The sequence below is a fragment of the Schistocerca nitens genome, chromosome 6, assembly GCF_023898315.1.
Source record: "Schistocerca nitens isolate TAMUIC-IGC-003100 chromosome 6, iqSchNite1.1, whole genome shotgun sequence".
NCBI classification, from domain to species: Eukaryota; Metazoa; Arthropoda; class Insecta; order Orthoptera; family Acrididae; genus Schistocerca; species Schistocerca nitens.
Genome location: NC_064619.1, coordinates 86,624,929 through 86,647,502, shown reverse-complemented (window position 1 = coordinate 86,647,502; position 22,574 = coordinate 86,624,929). Strand labels below are relative to the sequence as shown.

The 22,574-nt window shown below is 39.4% G+C and overlaps 1 protein-coding gene across 1 annotated transcript in view; it reads right to left on the bottom strand.

The window, feature by feature from the left end:
* The window catches only part of LOC126262329 (adenosine deaminase-like protein), a 76,145-nt gene extending 69,601 nt beyond the window's left edge, over positions 1–6,544 (bottom strand). The window contains exons 1-2 of the mRNA XM_049958884.1: positions 6,050–6,544; positions 5,825–5,970 (exon numbers count right to left, since the gene is read on the bottom strand). Coding sequence (XP_049814841.1) covers positions 5,825–5,970; positions 6,050–6,088 — 185 coding nt within the window. The 5' untranslated portion in view covers positions 6,089–6,544. The remainder of the gene's footprint in view (positions 1–5,824; positions 5,971–6,049) is intronic.
* Between the last annotated feature and the right edge of the window lie 16,030 nt (positions 6,545–22,574).

The following is a 22,574-nucleotide window of genomic DNA, read 5'->3' as shown; positions in this document are numbered from 1 at the left end:
ACAAATGCTATCCTTTAATGAGCCAAACAAGTAGAAGTGTGAGGGAACTAGATTAGGGCTGTAAGGTCAATGGGGTACCAAGCCTGTTTCATGATGTATTCAGAAGTCCTTAAATTTGTGTGAGGCTGAGCGTTTGTGTGCTGAATTGCAACCACACTTTCTTTGCCGACTGGCAGCTGCACCATCGACTGCCGAGTTGTAACGTGTGATCCTTGCAAACAAGAACATTGGCACCCTGCTATGTGTGAAATATGACAGCTGTGGGTCTCATTACCGATAAAAATCGTGGAGCTCCACTGAACTGCTTTCTAATGACCTCATCCTCTCTGTGCCATGACCAATTGTACTCCTGTTGACTGCACTTGCTTCACAGATTCACATAAATATTTGTGAATGTTTCTCTCCCTGCATTGACAAATTTGATGACAACACACTGCTTGTAAAATAAAACAAATTTTGAAACATATCTGCAGCTACACTATCTATCAGAGGAAATGGAAATTTTTGCCTGTGCATTTGGGAAACTTCAAAGAATTCATACCTAATGTTTCACATTCACTACATTGTTGTCAGCCGAGGAAAAAATTGGGGCATTCCTTTCTTGGCAACCCTCATAGATGGCAGTATAAAAAGAGAGGGGGGGGCGGGGGATATGTTAATGGGAATTAAGTTCGAGCGTGTGTTGGAATGTAAGTATGTGTTGGAGGGCAAGTTCCCATCACTGGAGTTGAGGGAAACTAATATGAAGTGGGAGAATCCAAACAGCCTGTGTGGTATATCAAGCACTCAGGAACCATTGGTCAAGCTGTACAGATGTTCAGTAAACGGGTGCTACGTGTCCCCCAGGCGGACAATTCTTCCATGTGCAGTTGCACCCAGCCAGTTCAGTGATACTCATACCAACATAAAACACTGTACTCTGGACTCAAGTTAGGGAGTCATCCTCGCAACACATTCTATGAGGGTGTCTTTTCGTTGTGCCTGTCTGCAACCCAATGTGTCATCTTTATGGTAAGTAGCACTCTGTCCTTTTCGTAACATAGTTGATTTTTCGTAACTATTTCTCTTTTGAGTGCTACACCTATAAACAAATCAGGAGAACTGCTATGGGAATTGGACTACCTCCATCCTACGGCAATATTCTCGTGGATCATGTTGTGTCTAGACAAGAAAGCCTTGACACAATGAGAGGAAGCCGAAAGGCACGCGCTTAAACTCACGCAGGCTGGCGTGAGGTCTGAAACAGGATACGTAATGAATGCTATAAAGAAAAGTACGTAGCTTCTGGAATACTTAACTTTAATCCACATTTGTAGAACATCGCTCTTGATGATACATTAATAGAATCTCAATATCAATTGAATACGGCGCCTTGCTAGGTCGTAGCAAATGTAGCTGAAGGCTATGCTAACTATCGTCTCGGCAAATGAGAACGTATTTGTCAGTAATCCATCTCAGGCAAAGTCGGCTGTACAACTGGGGCGAGTGCCAGGACGTCTCTCTCTAGACCTGCTGTGTGGTGGCGCTCGGTCTGCGATCACTGACAGTGGCGACACGTGGGTCCGACGTATACTACCGGACCGCGGCCGATTTAAAAGCTACCACCTAGCAAGTGTGGTGTCTGGCGGTGACACCACAGATCACATGGAAGATCTGGCTTCCTCAAACTTGGTACAGGTTTATAGATAACATCTTTGTAGTCTGGACTCACATTGAAAAAGAGCTCCTGGTCATTTTCCAAATCCAAAGCCACCTTCCCTCACATTGACCTACTGTTCGCTGAAGCCCACATCCAAACCTTAGCAACCAATAATCAACAATACCTAAACTTTGATGGCCGCCATCCCTTCCAAATCAAACTCTCCCTTCTCTACAGTTTAGACATCTGCAGAGAGCATATCTGCCCCGCCACTGGGTTGCTTAACACTTAACACTGAAAAGCTCTTCCCAACTTTCCTCTCCCACAACTATCTACCGGATCTTGTTCACAAACATGTCTCCTGGGCAGTAACCTCTCTCACCTTTTCGATTAATACAGTTCCCATTTCCAAAAAAAAATTAGAAGCACCCCTCTTATCACCAAGTATCATTTAGGCCTTGAATGCCTCAGTATTTTACTCCACTAAGGCTATGGCCTTCTGAAGTCAATTCCTAAGATAAGATCCTCTCTGATATCTTCCCCACACCACCCACTGTCACTCTCATACCCCAGTCACATCTTACGTCATTTCTAAACCTTTACTCCTATCACAAGATTTCTGCTATGTCCCTGATGTAAAACCTATACCACGCGACCACTACCATCTATGACAGCCCACCACTGGTAAATCCTACAATATCAATGGAAGAGCAATTTGTGAAACAACACATGTTGTTTATCAACTAACTTGTCCCAGCTGTGCAGCATTTTCTATAGGTATGACCCACACTAATGATGCACAACCCATGAATAATAAAAAAATTCTACTCACCACAGAGCGGCAGGAGAAAACACATACAAACGTTAAAAGACATGTGAGCTTTTGGAGACAGTAGCTGCTTCTTCTGGTTGAAGGGGAAGGAAGAGGGATGAAGGAAAAGGAGTGGTGAGGTTTAGGAAATGTGAGAGTTTGGAAAAGTCAACCAGAATCCTAGGTCAGGAGAGACTTACTGGACAGGATGAGAATCTTCCTTTCCCTGTTTACATGCCCTACTTTTTCAAAAGCATATCCTGTAAATGTGTTAAATTCATTGTAACATGTATCGATCTAATAGTTGATATTGTGTGTCAATCACTGATACATACCATGTCAACTGACACTGCTCTAGTACTGTAACAGAAAGGCTGTTGCTACAGCAGCAAAAAGTTTCTCAGTACCTTGAATTACATTAATGTACAAAGCCAGAGCCAAGATGCCTAGAAACTGTCGGATGGGTTCAGACATAGTTTTACCAAAGAAGAGGAGGGCATACTAGTACACGGGGGAATGTTGCAATGGCTAAGGTAAGATTCCCCACAACAAAACACTTACCGGAACTTTTCATTAGTGTGCAGCACCTAATTAAACAGCTGAAATGGAAAAATCCCTTTGTGCATATATTCTGTTCTTAAGTGCCACCGCAATATTGGCATTAGAATGGTCCAAAATCTTACATCAAGTCAGGCATGAGTAAAGGAGGCAGCTGTAAAGGAAAGGTATGCTGAGGTAGGTGAATATTTAACAGAAAAAGATTTAAGACAATTCTTGGCAGTCCTGAAAGAGTTTTTGTTTTGATTTAGGCGAAGCTGCTTTTTTTTAACCTAAAAGGAAACAATGTGTTAACACTGAGAGGAAAAAAGAAGTCTACCAACAAGTAAATGGTTATGAAGAAGAATGTCTGTACAATTTATGAAAAGGTTGATTGCCACTCACCATAAAAATTACACATTGAGTTGCAGACAGGTACAACAAGACTGTTATACAATAAGCCACCCCCCCCCCCCCTCACACACACACACACACACACACAACCAAACAATTTGCCAAAACATTTGGGAATATGGAAATCTGAACAGGCTGGATGATGAGCTTGTCATTCTTTAAATTTGTAACAAGTAGGTTCCTTCCTTACCTTCTAGAAAAGAAAATATCATTGCCAATAATTGTGTCTATTGATGGGCATGCATCACATGTCACCTCATATACTGGTAATTTCTGTACAAGCAAGGCATGATACTTGTGTTTTGCTTCCAAATCCCACGCATCTTAAGCCTACGGACACTGCTGTCTCCCACACGTTAAAAAAAAGTTCTAAAAATCAAGTGCAACAGTAGAGAGTGCAACACTTAGACCAACCAATTCTAAAGAACAGTTTTGCACCTTTGCTGGAACAAACTTATGATGAGTTCATTAAACCTTCCATCCCACAGGACAACTGGACTTGTTCCATGAACTGCAGAGGCTGTGCTGATGTTTCACTTGCCACGTCTGAAGAATCAAGCTTAAAAGCCAGATTAGAGGTTCTCGAACAATAGATTTGGAAAGATAAACTTTCTAGCTTAGAATCTTCTAATGATCTGTGGGAAGGAAACATCAATCACGAGTCTTTGTTTTGCATTGGAAGAAAATTAAAAGTGATTGCGATAACTCAATTTTTTCCCAATCTGTTGGTCACATGAAACACAATGATGAAAATAAGTGATGAAGTGAAAGAAAGAACTGGCATTCCAGATGAAAAGCATAGAAAATAAAGGAACTGAAAATATAAAACTGGAAAATGTAATTTGAATAGTACACCAAAATTGAAATAAAGAAAGAGAAGGGAACCAACATAACATATCATTGTTTTACATTCAAGAATTCAATGAAAAAAATCTGATATTCCCCAGTATGCATCAGGTGGAAATACCACCAGCAAGTCAGATAATAAGTTAATCGTTACCATTTAAAAGTGCATTATTTTGGGCACAGAATACAGAAAAGCCAAGGGAAATAAAATCAACAGAAAAAATTCTAAGTGTTCTGATTTCCAACCAATGGCAGGAATGTCATAAGGAGGATGAAATCAATTTACAAAGAGAATGAGTACAAATTGAGTAAGTGCAAGCATGAAAACTACAGAAAGAACAGTCTGAGACTGCTAATAAACTCAAGCAGCAACCTAAATAGAGAATCACAGAATGTCAAAGGTGCACGAGAAAAGAACAATTTCAGAGTCCGAAGGTGAGGAAGAATGGATTGAGTCACACAGTAGTGTGGGTGGTAATAGTATGGTCCCCGATAGTAATTCACAGACATCTAACGATGAAGTAGAAAAAGTCAATAAAACAATAATAACCGGGGGGAAAAAAAATGAAGAAATCATATAAGAATGGTAAATTTCTTCTAGTTTCTTTTCCTGCAAAGGATATTTCAAACATGCTTCAATTGCTCAGTGTATGTTTAAGGATGGTGAAATAGACATAATGGCTCTAAAATCTTGTAATAGTAAAATAAAAAAAAATCTTTTTCAGGTTGTGAACACGAGCTTAGTATTATTGGACCATCACAGATTATTGACAAGCCTCCTTTACAAGTATCAAATATCATTAATGAATTTTTGAAATATTAATTCCAAACCACTGTGGTGCATAAAGTTCCACTTATTTTCCAAGCAACTCTGGTTTTGTTTAGTATCAACAAACGAATATTTTGCATCTCTACAACTGAAAATTTTGAATTCGACTATTATAAACTGCTGATGACTGCAGTTACAATTTCGTTTAACTTTTTATTTACTATTTAATGTTCCATAGCAGTGTGAAGTATACTATTATTCACATCACAAATGACTAAAGAATCTGATGATTAAGTATGCACCCAGTATTCATTTATATTGTATTCCTAAACATCAAATAAACGTAGTTTCATTCCTTAGGGTGTCTGCTATCAGTGCCTTTACCTTCTACGTTCCATTTAAGCTATCACATTCGACAATCTTTCCTGAATCTAAAGACCTAGTGTCTGCATATGAAATGTATAGTTTTGATGAGATTTTATAATGCAAGAGCATGAATGATACAACACTGGGGCTCGCAATTTTTGCGTTGAACGAAGTACAATTTGTACTTAAATTTTACAACATTTAGGGTTAAGCGAAATAATAATCTGTTGTTACGGCCCTATAGTGCAATTTAAAAGTGAAGAACAAAATTGAATTTGAAATGTAAGCACTGATATCTTCAATTATTTCTATAGCACTGAAAGAACATTTGTTCGTCCTAGAAACTACCCAATATTTGATAGGTTTCATTGTATTACTGCTTAGATATCAAACTTTTCCATCGTGTAACGGAAATCAAAAGTCCGCCGTCGTGAAATCTTACTCATCTAAAGTTCGTTCATTCCCATGGCCGATGATAGCTTCACATTTCTTCCATGAATCACCGCTAGCTTCTGAACTGTTCTGTAGTTGACGAAGGGCATGCAGGGTTCTACTACTTAACGATCCATTTAAGTGAGCATGAAGTTCCTGTGAAATACATAATGGAGTATAATTTCAAAACATATAACTGTCATTTAAAACTGGCTGCTACAGATGAAAGAAATACCAATTTGGGAAGTTTCCTGCAAAACGTTGCTACATCCATTGCTTCGAGTTGCAGCGATTCCCGCGCTCAGAAACACAAACGACAACAAAAACGTAAACATTAGTACAGGACGCAAGTAGTTATGCCAAATTTACGCGAAAGACAGTATAGACGTATCATTAAACCAAGTTAAGGCGGATATAATGAAATACCGGTGCTCCTTGAGTTAGTGTAAATGAATGTTTAAAGAACGGAAAGAAAAGAACAGAACGCGAGGGAGGTTACTATGAACTACACTGTGAAGGTAATCACAATGACTTTAAAATTTAGTCTAGATTTTCCTGCTCAAAATCCAACATAGAATAGTAGTATTCCATCAGCACAATACACTCCCGAATTTCTATTGATGTTTTGAATATGTTATGTAGTATTTTACGCTTCAATTTCCAGAAATTTCAGTTGTAAGACAGAACGTAACGAAGTAATGGTAACGATAAAAGTTTTGTACACCGCTAAACATTAACTGACGAGGCAGATTTTTAAATAATTTACAGCCATTTCCATTTTTTCGGTACTCCATGAGGGCAGGAAACAACATAGCGCTTTGCTTTCATTGAATTCCATATAATGAAAACGGTACTCGTCCTCAAATATGTTTAATGTTAGGCTTTCAACGTTGTTAGTTGTTACGTTGGTAATACAGCCAGTGTTGCCAAATCTGAAGCACAATTTCCCCCTAATTGCATTTGAAATTCCCATAAATCGGGCCAAAATCCCCTAAACAATTTATCGAACAATGACTATATTACTACATTTCTATTTTTTGGGGAGGAGGAGAGGTGGTCGGTACCCTTTAAATAACTTGTAACGCCTTAGACGGCGCAATTGTGAATTGCAATTCTTTTAGTAACTGTCACGACCTGCCACATTGCTTAAATCATTACAAAGATATGCAAAAGTAATTTTAGATGAAGAAAGGAGAAAAAGTAACAGGCATTTTCCTAGATCTCAGTAAAGAATTTGATACAGTTGATCATGAAATGCTACAAGTTAAACTTGAAGCACTAGGAAAAAGGAGGTGTTTGCAAATAAATAGTTTAGATCTTATCTAGCAGACAGAGGGCAGAGATATCCGAAATTCCAAGTGTCTCAAATTATAGGGTGGAACATATTTCAGATCGTTATATATGAACACTGGAGTCAATCAATGTAGTGTGTTAGGTCAAATACTGTTCCTCAGTTACATTAATGACTTCCCATTGTGGGCCATACCAAGAGAAACTGTGTTATTTGCTGATGACAGCAATATTATAATGAAAGACAGAACACCAGAAATGTTAGAAGTTGTTCTTGTGGTCTTCAGTCCTGAGACTGGTTTGGTGCAGCTCTCCATGCTACTCTATCCTGTGCAAGCTTCTTCATTTCCCAGTACCTTCTGCAACCTACATCCTTCTGAATCTGCTTAGTGTATTCATCTCTTGGTCTCCCTCTACGATTTTTACCCTCCTCACTGCCCTCCAATACTAAATTGGTGATCCCTTGATGCCTCAGAACATGTCCTACCAACCGATCCCTTCTTCTTGTCAAGTTGTGCCACAAACTTCTCTTCTCACCAATCCTATTTAACACCTCCTATGTTAGAAGTAAAAACTGAAAAAGCGCTTATAGTGGTCCACAAATGGTGAAATAGCAATAATGTAATGTATTAATGTGACCAAGATACACACAAAGACCACACCCACCACAGAAGCACAAGTTTATATGTCAACTAGCGCCACAGATTAAGAAGAGATTGAAGAAATGTATGTGCGATAAAAGAAATTATTGAAACAGTTAAGGGAGACGAAAATTTAATAGTCATTGGGGATAGGATTTTGATAGTAAAAAAAAAAGAGGACAAAAAGTAGTAGATGAATATGGATTGTGGGAAAAGTAATGAAAGAGGAAACCGGCTGGTAGAATATTGCACAGAACATAATTTAATCATCACTAACACTTGGTTTAAGGATCATGAAAGAAGGTAGTATATGTGGAAGAGACCTGGAGACACTGGAAGGTTTCAGATTGATTATATACAGAGATTTTGGAACAAGATTTTAAATTGTAAAACATTTCCAAGGGCACATGTGGACTTTGACCACAATTTATTGGTTATGAACTATGCATTCTCAAAAATTTTAGAAAAGGTAATGTACAGGCAGCTTCTCAACCATCTGACCACAAACAACATATTATCAAGAACACAGTTTGGATTTCTGAAGGGTTCTGATATCGAGAAGGCTATTTACACCTACAGTGAAAATGTACTTAATTCATTAAATAACAAATTACAAGCAGCAGGTATTTTCTGTGATTTGTCAAAGGCATTTGATTGTGTGAACCACAACATCCTTTTAAATAAATTAGAATTCTATGGTGTCACAGGCAGTGCTGCAAAATGGTTCAAGTCATACCTAGCTAACAGGAAACAAAGGGTGTCAGTACAAGGGACTAGTGAATTAAGTCATCAGTCATCATCAGAATGGGAAGAAATTACATGTGGAGTCCCACAAGGATCCACCTTAGGACCATTGCTTTTTCTTGTGTACATTAATGATCTCTCATCAGTTACACTGCCAGAAGCAGAGTTCGTTTTGTTTGCAGATGACACAAGTATTGCAATAAATAGTACGTCAAGTGTAGTTCTAGAAAGATCTGCTAATGATATTTTCATGGATATTAATAAATGGTTTAAGGCCAACTCATTGACATTAAACTTTGAAAAGACTCACTACATGCAATCCAGAACCTGTAAGAGGTTTCCACCCAGCATATGCATAAAGTATGAAGAAGATCAGATAGAAGAGGTTGACAGTCTTAAATTCCTGGGATTACAACTTGACAATAAATTCAGTTGGGAGGAGCACACCACAGAACTGCAGAAACGCCTTAACAAAGCTGTATTTGCAATTCGAGTGTTAGTAGACACAGGCGACATAAAAATGAAAAAGCTTGCATACTTTGCCTACTTTCATTCCATAATGTCATACGGTATAATATTTTGGGGTAACTCTTCAAGTCAAACAAAAGTTTTCAGAGTCCAAAAGCGTGTAATACGTATTATTTGTGGAGTAAATTCACAGACGTCATGTAGAAACCTCTTCAAAGAACTGGGTATACTAACCACTGCCTCTCAGTATATTTACTCCTTAATGAAATTTGTCTTAAATAATATATCTCTTTTTCCAACAAACAGCTCAGTTCATACATACAATACCAGGAACAAAAATGATCTGAACAAAGACTTAAAAGAACTTACTTTAGTTCAAAAAGGGGTCCACTACTCAGGAACACTCATCTTCAATAATTTGCCAGCAAACATAAAAAATTTAGTTACAAATAAAGATCAATTTAAAAGGAGCCTAAAAGACTTATTAGCGGCCAACTCCTTCTACTCCATAGACGAATTTTTTAATAGAAACAAATGAGGTATTGTATATATTCATACTATTAGTATTGTTATTTCAGCTTAAAAAAAAAGTAAAAGTTGACATGTTCCACATCCACTGCTCAGCATTTGAATAACAATCTAACTGCTTCACAGTATTGCTCATGAAATCTCTTGTAAATAATTCACTGCACTTCAACAGGAACAACGATGTACATAATTACAGTACCAAAAGAAAAAAATGACATTTATAGCTCCACATTAAGGTGTTGATACAGATCAAAACAGGGTTCATGATGCTGCAACCGAAAGTTTTGATCACTTACCCAGTGACTTAAAATGCCTGGCAGATAGCAGAGTAAAATAGAAACTAAACTGAAAACATTTCTCTTTGACATTTTCTCCTGTTCTGCAGGAGACTATCTATTATTGTGTTGTGCAAATGGTGATGGCAAGGAATGATTAACATCTGTCTGCCTTTAATTTAAAAAAAACAATAAATGATCAACATGGAGGCATATTTACAAAAAAACGATATTAATATAAAATGAGTCGTTTCACTTCACGATTTATCTTGCAAAGAATACGGATAACATGAAGCTAACTAATTAACTTTTGGTACAGCTCAAAGTATGGTATAGACTTCAATGCTTTGAAAATTTACAAATGAAATTCAAAGGTGAAGTGAAGCAGGTGATCAAAGTTGAAGTACATTCCAGCTGTGATACGTTTGGTTATTCCTGAAAAACCGGCTGAGTTAGGAGACAAATATTCTGGGAAAAGAAGCAAACAGGCCACTGTTGTAAAGATAGACCTACATGTTACAGAATGACTTAATATGTATTAAAGCCAAATATCCATATTTCTGGGTCTAAACGTTTGAGACCATTCCCTTAATCATATTTATAGTATTGCAGAATGCTAGAACATGTTTGAAAAATACATCGCTTTTTTACCCCGTAAATTGCTATTGTTGGTCACACTGAATGACACATCATAGGTAAGGCTGGTATTACACCATCAAATTTCTTTGTGAAATATCTTTGTCCAGTAACTTTGTCAAAGATATTTGATGGTGTAGTAGGGAACTTTGTCAAATGTTGTCCAATATTTGATCAAATCTAGGGCCTCGCTGTAGATCTGATCAAAGAAGTCGCTTGTCTTCTGTTCACTGCAATGTGATATGTTACCACACGGAGCACTAGCATCGCTGCATTCTGTCGTCAGTAGTGTTTTTATAAACATTGCGGGTAAATACAATTGGTGTGTGCTGGCAACTACAAAATTAATAGAGATGTATGAAGCTGATGAGGCGCTATACAACGTGAGGCACGCTGAATACAAAAATAGATTATGAAGGTTGGAGACCTGACCTAACCTAACCTAACCTCTCCTGTAGCAAGGAATCGGAGTGTTACTGTGAGCCTGTCTTCTGCAGGTGTAGCAGTTCTTAAGTGAATATTGTGCTTTGTGATATGAGGATACACTTCATTGAGCACATACAGAAACGTATGCTCATCCGTTCTTAAGTAATTGATGTACGACTTGACGTCCTCCACTATAAGCTCACGTAACAAGTTTTGTTGAATGCTTTTATCGTGTCGCCGTAAAACCCACGGCTTCACCCAGGTTTGTTTCCTTTTTCCCCCGCTTCTCTTTCGCATATGCACACAGTGCAATTGTGGTACATGCAACAGCTGCAGTTAATAACAAGTTGTTGTCAGCCATCTTGAACTTTGACGAAAAATGTGATGACAGTGTATTACCCCTTCTAGCGCTACATCAAAGATCTTTGTCAAATATATTTGATGGAATATTTGATCACATCTTTGATCAAATCTTTGACAAAGAAATTTGATGGTGTAATACCGGCCTAAGATTTCAAAGTCGGAATAAATGTACACTCCAGTAAAACTAATGCACTGAAAATCTAATAAAGCAAGAAGTCTATTCTATAAGGAAGTATGCAGTTCTGTCTGACGTTTCAATAATCGTTCACTTTGTTGACATGCACAAGGTACTATAGAAACTCTACGTCTTCCCAACGATAGCAGTAAGCAAATAACGATTGGTTTCGAATTTCCATTGTGGCGGTGTTAATCTTTGTAAATTATATCTCTGAACTTTGTTTACGTTCTTATTATTGAAAAACTGTTATCATCTCTGATCTTGTTCACCTCTAAAATGTTTTGAGTGTACATTAAACGCATAACTACATCATTTCTTGTGTTTCATGGTCCTTCTACCATAAACCCATACCAGCTTCATTTGCTATCGATACAAACACAGTAATAGTGGAATTAAATGAATTACGAAAGAATGCTTTTCATTCACTTCATTGTCTCCTTTTTTGTTCGAAATACACCAACAAAAACAAGTTACATTAACGGGGACAAATGTGTCGTATTACTAGAGCAAATATGCATTTAAGAACAGAAAAACGTTGGGATTGCCTTCCTGATTCTACGTTACTCATGTAAGAACTGCAATTTTTAGTATTTAAACAGTTGTTGCGTGCACACGGCGGGAATAATGAACAAGAAGCAATCGTAATCAATGGTCTGCTAATGTTTTGGGTTACTTAAGATGACGGCAGGTCCAGCCCACTCTGGCTTAAAAACAAAATGCTGCCTAAGTCTACAGTGCTGTCTACTTTCTTTTTTTACCTCCATGTTGATATCAGTTGTTACTCTACATTTTTGGTATTCGTTCTTTGTTATTTGTTCTTATTATTTTTTGTTATTTGCTATGGATTGAAAATAGTTGAGGATGTCCATGCAAACTAAGATCACATGACTTGAATTGACTTGATATAATGTGACAGACACTCAGACCCTTTACTTGGGACTCCCACAACGGATTTCGTAACCCAGTTTTCTAATACCGCTCCTCAGCTGTCAGGTGAACATTTCCAAATTGGTTTTGGAAATCCGCTTCTGGTTACCGGTTTTCCAATTATGCAATCGATTTTCACTCCCATGTAAATGCAGCCGAATTTGGAACGTGCTTGGCCTGTCAGGTTTCGTCTTGTTTTTAAAAAATTTCGGCTAATACGGTCGGAGCGGTTTTTGCACAGTGAAGGATAAGTAGAAATATTAGACTGAAACTGATTACATCTCGTCTAACTAAAGAGAAATAGTGATTGTGTTAACTGGGCCAGCAAATCCGCTTCAGACTTGTACATGTAAATACGACAGCGAAACAGGGTTTCTGAAACTCGGTTTTTCGTCTTTCGGAAGATGTGTCGCATGTAAACGCAGTGAACGTGAGGGTGGCTGTGCCGTGCCGTGACGGCCAGTGGGAATCGGACTTTACTTGCTGGCTGTTAAGCTAGCTGGCCTGACAGAAAAGGTAAAAGCGACGGATAACTACATTTAGCAGCAGTGGTAGTTAACCTTCGTTTGTGTTGTCTACATCTTTCATATCCGCATTTCGCAAATGGTTTCTAAAGTCGTCAATTCCTCTTTCGCTTATTAATCTTTGAGTTGAACTGCAACTATTTACACAGTGGTCCTGAAATCTCGACATGTCTGTAGAAATGTTATCAAATGCAGCACTGCTTGTTTCTATGACTCTTGTTGTAGAGTGTGTGAGAGGAAGTTAGATTATGTGAAATGACAAGGACTTAGATACAGCAGTGTAATAAGTATGCTGTAAACATTTAAATTAAAATTGCCTCTCAATATTATCTCATGCTGATTAGTACTTAAAACTTTAATAATGTATTTAATTTCATAAACAACCTCTATATCACGACTATTATTACGAACTTCATAAATTCCTTCTTCTAGAGCATAAGGTTCAAAATGCTTAATCACTTCAACTTTTCAGATTTAGTTGTGCTTCCTTAGTAACTATAAATTTTAATACGGAACTGGTACTCTATATGGCCATAGAGAAACGAAGAAAACTACATAACCCTGCTTAATATCTAGACATATTATCAAATGTCTCATGTGATTCATCCGATTGTGCAGAAATTCGGTGTGATCAGCCATCGATTGCTATGATCTGCTCATACACGTGCTATCTGAAGACAGAGTGCACGACCTATCGATGGAATGCTGCAATCCAGCGCTCGTGTGTGGGGCCACAAATTTACATAGCTCATCGAAGAGCTTCAGCAAGTGTCGTCAGGTGGCTCTGCTTTCGTTCGTTCGACAGCACCCGCCATATCTTAATAGTTAGCGTCATGGCAAGAAAATAGACACTGTCTTCAACTAAGTAAATGTACAGGCTACTTTGTAAAGTGGCAAAAATGTTGGTAAACCTTGTGTTACGAATCTCATTCTAGCTTTCAGCAATTCCTTATAATAGTGTATTTGTAATAAAGCTGTAGTGTAGACACAGGTAGAGATATTTCACATGGAATGGAGGATACTGCAAATACCAAATATCTACACTTTATTAACTGATGGCGACACATAAAAAACACTTGCTTACACAAGTCTAGAGGGGACTAAGACAGGGATTGCTACAGTGAAGGTAGCGAAATAATTTCCTAGTTGTAACACTCGATCGCTGCTTGCTCGCCACTCCCCCCCTGGGATTGCAGAACACAGAGAGGGTGGAGGACGCCTCTGCTCAGCTTCACACAGGTGTGTGTATGACCACCCATGCAACGGTTGGCTGCATATGTGGGGGCATGGGTAGACTGTTTCTTGCTTCAATAAGAAGGAGGAGCGGGCATGGATGGTAGCACACTTAAAAGAGGTGGTACTGTACGAGAAGAGGTGGTAGCCAATGAGCTCATCCATAAGGAGAGAGAAGATTGGGGTTGCCGAGTGATGTAGGCTGAAGTGAGGAGAGTGGTGTGGCCGATGCAGTGGATGTGTCCTGGGATGTGTTTCACACTGACAACACAAGTTGGAGATGGAGGTATCTTTTAGTATCTGTGACTGAGAGAAAACCATCTGCTGAAAATGTGGAAGTGATGGAATCCAGATCGGCCTCCAATGACAGGCGGTCTTGTTGGGAGAATGTTTCTGGTGGTGTTGTAACCTCCCCCTCACTTATCGACCTTAATGACAGTGAAAAATTAAATCACGTGCACCTAATGGAAATTTGGGAAAAGCAATCGTCACCGAAGTTAATTTGTCGGTAAAGAGGGAGGAAAGGGTTACATCTAAATTAAAGGAAAAATGCAAATGAAATTGGTGGAAATTAATTTTGTGAAAAGGGTAAAATTAATAAAGTAAGTAAATGTGCGGTCGTTACGTTAACAATTAATTGGCGTTAATAAGATATTTGAGATTTGGGGAAAATTACGGTCGCCAGTCCTATGAACAACTACTATAATAACTGAAAACGAAAGATTAATGCACATATAATTAGCACTAAAAGCGTGGCAACTGAAGGTTGACACATGTTGTGTGAAAACTGAATGTTTGTCAGAAGTAATAAATTTCGCTACACTCTGACTTAATTTAGCAAAAAAATTAATAAAACTGGAAAATTGAAAGTTAATTTAGTGACTGAAATTAATAGTGAACTTTGTTTCTAAAGCACTAAGAAATTTAATAAAATAAGGTTAATCTTGGGCTACCTCAACAATCATTTCAAAAGCTACTTGAATCTACGCAATTTAGAAATAAGGGATTTAACTTTGAACTTGAATTAAATGATTCTGAACAATTAACAATAGTAAAATTTAGTACGTACCAAGCTGAGCTGCAGTCACAGGTAAGTTAAAATATGGTAACAAAACTTGCACTCTTAATTTGTGCTTGTGTAATCTAAATATTGTAGCCAGCTATGAATACTTTAACTGAACTTTGAAATTAAAGCAGTGAAATGGAATGATATTACTTTAATGCTGGCGTTTGAATTTCTACGACACTCGAGTTCTTTTCGGAAAAGGAAGGGACCCTGCTTAGTAATGCAATTAGGACAATGAGCAACAAATGTTCATGCTAAGTTGCTGTATTTTAGTGATGGAATGGTTCGAAAAGCTGAGGTCTGCCATACAGTTCTAAAACTTTACGTGCTTCCAGTCTTCCTTGTTGGTTGATTGAAGGTTTGAAGCCGTCGCTCGAGGAGGTGGCGACAGTCACTCATTGTCGGCCGTCGCTGTTGCAGAAGCTGGATGTTGGCGCGCCTTCTTCTCGACACTGTCACCAGGCGAAACGGGCTCTTGATGTGCGCCAGCTAATGCTTCCCGTCCGCGACACCGTGTCAGAAACTATCATAGCAAGTCGAGTGCAATTACGTGGTGCCAAACTCCGAAAGCGCGGTAACTCGCGGGAGCGTCATACAACACACCTGCTCCACCATCCTACTCCAGCCAGACTCTGCTCTGCCCGCGCTCCATGCGGCAGAGTTAACACTACCAAAGAGCCTGAACACTATTGTTCTCCACACGACCTATCGATGTAGTCGTTCGATAGCATAGTTTTCTCTAGGCAAGACCCAGCGTAAAAATACAAATAGTATTTACAAATCAAACCAATTATACATCGACATAAATGCATAAATATATATATATACAAACAGTAAAACAATTGCAATATGTAGTGTCGGCAGACTTGCCAACACTACGTACACTAATTGAAAGAGGCGGCCAAGATGCACGCGCTAACTCACGAAGGATGGAGTGAGGTCTGAAACAGGAGACTTAATGAATGCTATAAAGAAAAGTACGTATCTTCTGGACTACTTAACTTTTAATCCATACTTTGTATACATCGTTCTTGATGAGACATCTGGAGATTGTGGCGATACAAGTGCGACTCTTTAGATACAAGCTATCTATGGCTAATGGCGCCTTGCTAGGTCGTAGACTTGAACTTAGCTGAAGGCTATTCTACTGTCTCTCGGCAAATGAGAGCAAAGGCTTCGTCAGTATAGTCGCTAGCAACGTCGTCGTACAACTGGGGCGAGTGCTAGTACGTCTCTCGAGACCTGCCGTGTGGTGGCGCTCGGTCTACGATCACACAGTGGCGACACGCGGGTCCGACATGTACTAATGGACCGCGGCCGATTTAAGCTACCACCTAGCAAGTGTGGTGTCTGGCAGTGACACCACACAATATATAAAGACACAGAAATGTCATATCTTCAGGTAACAAAGTAAGGAAAAAAATAGTACAATAGATGGAAATAGGAGGATATGCATTTCCCGCGTTACAGTGTGCCATCATGGACATGTTGATTATCTTGTTACCCTTCCGTGATGAGAAGGTTGTCGATTAGTTTGACTGAGATCTCCCCAGGTCAAAACCAGTAAATGCCCACTTGCGCTATAGTTACGTTGTCGTCTATGTTAACATACAGAATATCGTCTGTGTGATTGCTAACACTGTCAGGTATGTCAGTGGTGTCATGCAGAGTCCACACTGGTATAAGTCTGTTGACCGTAGGAGTGATCAGTTTACCATGCAGCAAAATGTCAAAGGTATTGTCGCACCATCTAATCACTCTGTAAGGTCCCGAGTAGGGCGGTTGAAATGCTAGTCGAATAGTATCATTGTGCTGCATAATGCGGTCGCCGTCCTCCAGAGTTTTATTGAAAAGGATTTTCTGGGGTCCATGCAACTTGCGATTGTGGTATCGTGCTTGATTCTGAAGTGAAACTGCAGCGGTTCTTTGTCTGTAGGTAATTTAAACAGTTCCATGAAATCCGGCACAAGGGTGAAGGTTCTTCACAAAAGAATACCACAAGACACACACCTATAAGAACTATGGAAAGGTGTTTGTCCATTCTCCTCCATGGCACATGAGAGGTGTTTTTAGGGTACAGTGCCAGCATTTTTTAAATCACCAGTATTCTGACTGTTTTGATGTATCCCGCCATGAATTCCTCTCCTGTGACAACTTTTTCATCTCGTAGTAGCACTTGCAACCTATGTCATCAATTATTTGCTCGATATATTCCAATGTATGTCTGACTCTACAGGTTTTACTCTCTATGGCTACCATGGAAGTTATTCTGTGATGTCTTAACAGATGTCCTACCATCCTCTCCCTTCTTCTTATCTGTGTTTTGCACACATTCCTTTCATCGCCGATTCTGCAGAGAACCTGTTCATTCATTACCTTATAAGGCTACTTAATTTTCAACATTCGTCTACAGCGGCACATCTCAAATGCTTTGGTTCTCTTCTGTTCTGATTTTTGCACAACCCATGTTTCACTACCATACAGTGCTGTGCTCCAAACGTACTTTTTCAGAAATTTCTTTCTAAAATTAAGGCCCATGTTTGGTAATAGTAGTCTTCTCTTGGCCAGGAATGTCCTTTTTGCCAGTGATAATGTGCTTTTTACGTCGTCCTTGCTCTGTCCGTCATGGATTGTTTTGGTGTTATGAAGCAGATTTCCTTAACTTCATCTACTTCATGATCGCCAATTCTGATGTTAATTTACTCACTGTTCTCCTTTCTGCTACTTCTCATTACTTTCGTCTTTCATCTATTTACTCTCAACCCATATTCTTTACACATTAGAATGTTCACCCCATTCAGCAGATTCTGTAACTCTTCTTCACTTTCACTGAAGATAGCAATGTCATCAGCGAATCTTATCACTGACATCCTTTCACCTTGAATTTTAATTCCACTCTTGAACATTTCTTTTATTGGCGTCATTGCTTCTTCGGTGTATAGATTGAAAATTGGAGACGAAAGATTACATCACTATCTTATACCTTTTTTAATCCTAGTATTTTAATCTTAGTCCTCAACTCTTATTGTTTATTCTCGGTTCTTTCACATATTGTACATTAACCATATTTCCCTGCAGCTTACCCCTATTTTTCTCGGAATTCCAAGCATCTTACACCACTTAACATTGTCGAATCCTTTTTCCAGGTCGACAAATGATTTCTCTTTTGTCTTGCCTCCATTATCAACCGCAACATCAGAATTGTCTCTCTGGTTCCTTTACCTTCCCTAAAGCCGAACCGATGGTCATATAACACATCCTCAACTTTTTTCCACTATTATTCTTGTCAGCAACTTGGATACATGAGCTGTTAAGCTGATTGTACAATAATTCTCGCACTTCTACATCTACATCTACATCTACATCTACATGGATACTCTGCAAATCGCATTTAAGTGCCTGGCAGAGGGTTCATCAAACCACCTTCACAGTTCTCTATTATTCCAATCTCGTATAGCGCGTGGAAAGAATGAACATCTATATCTTTCTGTACGAGCTCTTGCCAGCTCCCGCAATTTTTGGAATTGTATAGATGACGTTTTTCCAAAAGTCAGATGGTGTATCGCCAGCCTCATATATTCTACACACCGACGTGAATAGTCATTTTGTTGCGACTTCCCCCATGATTTTAAAAATTCTGATGGAATGTTATCTATCCTTTCTGCCTTATTTGATTTTAAGTCTTCTAAAGCTCTTTTAAATTCTAATACTGGATCCTACATCTATTTCCTATCGACTCCGGTGTCTTCTTCTATCACGTCATCAGATATGTCTTCCCCATCATAGAGGCCCTCAATATACTCTTTCCACTTATCCACTCTCTCCTCTGCATTCTCGTAACAGTGGAATTCCAATTGCGCTCTTGATGTTACCGCTCTTGCTTTTAGTTTCACCGAAGGTTGTTTTCACTTTTCTAAATGCTGAGTCAGTCCTTTTGACTATCATTCCCTTTTCGATTTCTTGACATTTTTCATGCAGCCATTTCGCCTTAGCTTCCCTGCACTTATTTATTTAATTCCTAAGTGACTTATGTTTCTGTATATCTTATTTCCCTGAACATTTTTATACTTCCTCCTTTCATCGATCAACTGAAATACTTCTTCTGTTACCCATGGTTTCTTCACAGCTACCTTCTTTGTACCTACTGTTTTCTTTCCGGCATCTGAGATTGTCCTTTTCGGAGATTTAAAAAAAAAGGTTCAAACGGCTCTGAGCACTATGGGACTTAACTGCTGAGGTCATCAGTCCCCTAAAACTTAGAACTACTTATACCTAACTAACCTAAGGACATCACACACATCCATGCCCGAGGCAGGATTCGAACCTGCGACCATAGCGGTCGCGCGGTTCCAGACTGTAGCGCCTAGAACCGCTCGGACACTTCGGCCGGTTCGGAGATTTCCAGTCTTCTTCAACTGAACTGCCTACTGAGCTATTTCTTATCACAGTATCTATAGCCTCAATAACTTCAAGCATACCTTTTCATTCCTTAATACTTCTGTATCCAACGTCTTTGTGCATTGTTTCTTCCTAACTAGTTTCTTAACCTTCAACCTAATCTTCATCACTACTAAATTATGATCAGCATCTATATTTGCCCTGGGTACACCTTACAATCTAGTATCTGATTTTGGTACCTCTGTCTGACCATGATGTAATCTAATTAAAGTTTCCCATAGCTCCCAGCTTTTTTCAATTATACGTCCTCCCCTTGTGATTCTTGAATAGAGTATTCCCTATTACTAGCTGATATTTATTGCAGACCTCAATTAATCTTTCTCCTTTCTAATTCCTAGTAGTAAACCCCTATTCTCTCGTAACTTCTTCGCCTACAACCGCATTCCAATCCCCCATGAGTATTAGATTTTCATCTTCCTTTACAAACTGAATTATCTGTTCAATATCTTCATATATTTTCTCTGTCTCTTTATCTTCGGTTTGTGGCATGTACACCTGAACTATGGTTGTCGGTGTTGGTTTGCTGTCGATTCTGTCACCTGAATTGTTCACAGTAACTCATTCTCGTACTTACCTTCCTATTCATAACCAATCCTACTCCCATTATACAATTTCCCCCGCTGTTGATATTACCCTGTAATCATCTGACAAGAAAGCTTTATCTTCTTTCCATTTCGCTTCACTGATCCTCGCTATCTTTAGACTGAGCCTTAGGATTTCCTTTCTAGCTCTCTTACTACGTTCTAACTTCTGAGATTCCATGCTCAACTCGCACAACGTTATGCTTTCGTTGATTATTCACTCTTTTTCTCGTCACCTCCCCCTCGGCAGACCCTTCCCAGAGATCTGAATGGAAGACTTGTCTGGAATTTTTTGACAATGGAGAGATCACAATGACACTTTCTCAATTACAGGCCACATATCCCGTGGATTCACGTTATGTGTCTTTAAGACAGTGGTTTCCATTGCCTTCTGCATTCTCATACCGTCGATCACTGCTGATTCTTCCGCATTTAAGGGCAGTTTCACTCCACAAGGACAATAAAATGGCCTGAACATCTGCTCTCCCCTCTGTCCTGTTTGACAAGGTCGTTGGCTGAATGAGGGGTGACTCCTTATCCTGGAAGTCTTCGGCTGCCAGCGCTGATGATTTTTATTCAAAATTTAAGCGATGGGAGGGTTCGAACTCAGGACCAAGGGCATTTCGATTACTAATCAAAGACGCTACCCCTTCACCACGGTGCCAACGTTCTATGACACTATACTTTGTGGATGCTAAGGAGTTGTTCGAAAGTGCTGGACGCCACGTACGTTATAAAGTTCACTAACAAGTGCAGACTCAAATTGCCTGCCTTGGTCTGTTATTGTAGCAGGATAACAGAAACGAGAAAGTTATTGGCTGATAAATGCTTATGCAGATGTTTCAGCAGTAATGTCAGCCACTGACCCAGTGTGTCAGTCGCTGAAATAGTATATTGATACCCACTTGGATCAGGAAGGAACCCAACTCGATCAAAATGGATATGATGAAAACAGCCCTTAGGAATGGAGCAACAACTGAGTCATCGCTGTGCACGCCATTTTATTTTTGGCAGGCAGTCATGCTTGTGTTCAAGATTTAGAGTCTTCCTTAACATCTGATCAGATGAAGCAATCAGTGACAAGCTTCATTGTTGGACACATCCTAAGGTGTGAAAGTCCGTGCAGTTTACCGTTTTTGAAGAACCACTAACTTCAGATTTTGATGCACAATTCCATTGTGTTGTTGAGCAGAAGTACGCATAACTGTGGGTCTTCTACTTGCGCCATGGCAAGTTTATCAAAATCAGCATTTATTGACAGAGGAAATCAGCTACAACATTGTTTGCACCGTGCAGATGTCAAATATATGTTGTGAATTGTGCGATGAAGCCCAAATGGCGAGTGCTAAGGATAACAATCCTTTGCGGGATTTGGGATAGAACCGACTAGGGGGCGATGATCCACATAAACTGTGAAAGGCCTGTCCTCAATGTCATCTTTAAAGTAACCAATCGCTTCGTACATCGCCAACAGCAGGTTGACTACTTATATTGTTGCCGCGCGGAGTGTCCCCGCGGTTTAAGGCGCCATGACACGGACTGCGCGGCCCCTCCCGCATGAGGTTCGAGTCCTCCCTCGGGCATGGGTGTGCGTGTTGTTCTTAGAATAAGTTAGTTTAAGTAGTATGTAAGTCTAGGAATCGATGATCTCAGCAGTTTGATCCCTTAGGAATTCACACACACACTTATATTGTGAGTGTCTGCTTTTTTGGAAAAGAAACACAGCGGTTGTTGCATGCCTGCTACTGACTGTTGCAGAACAGCACCAATCGCCAAATCACTCGCTACTGTGGTGATACTGTGCTGGGCAGTAGATAGTAGGTGAACTAGTATTATAGCCCTGGGAAAGACAGTTTTTGATTTTTTACTCACTGCATCTGTGGAGTCCGGTGAATAGTCTTTTTGCCTGAGGTCTGCTTGTCTTTTAAGCACCTACAAGAGGTACCTGTGTGGTGGCTGGATTAGGCACGTGTCTACGATAAAAATGTGTCATGCTGAGGTGTTGCTGTAAGTCACGAAAGGTCTGTGGTCATGGCAGTTAATGAATGAATTCAGCACGTTGAGGTGTTGGCTGAGTACCGTTGAGGGGAAAGCAAATGACTGAGGAAAATAATCAGAGACTGTTCCAGCTGACATTTATCATCGCTGATGACGATGCCACGTTTGTGTAAAAGTATTTCTCTCAGGAAACAGAGAAAACTAAAATGTCATCCAAGTAATTATAGCAGAAGGAGAACTTAAAAAGAGCACTGTCTATAAATTTTTGCCATACTTGTGCTGCCCTTTCAAGTTCACACAGGATATAAAGTATTCCATACAGTCATTAAAGGATCGTGATAGCCGTCTATGGAATGCTGGGTTTTGTAGGGTTCTGTAAATGTGCTTTCTTACAGTCCAACACACTGAAAAGTGAAGCACTGTT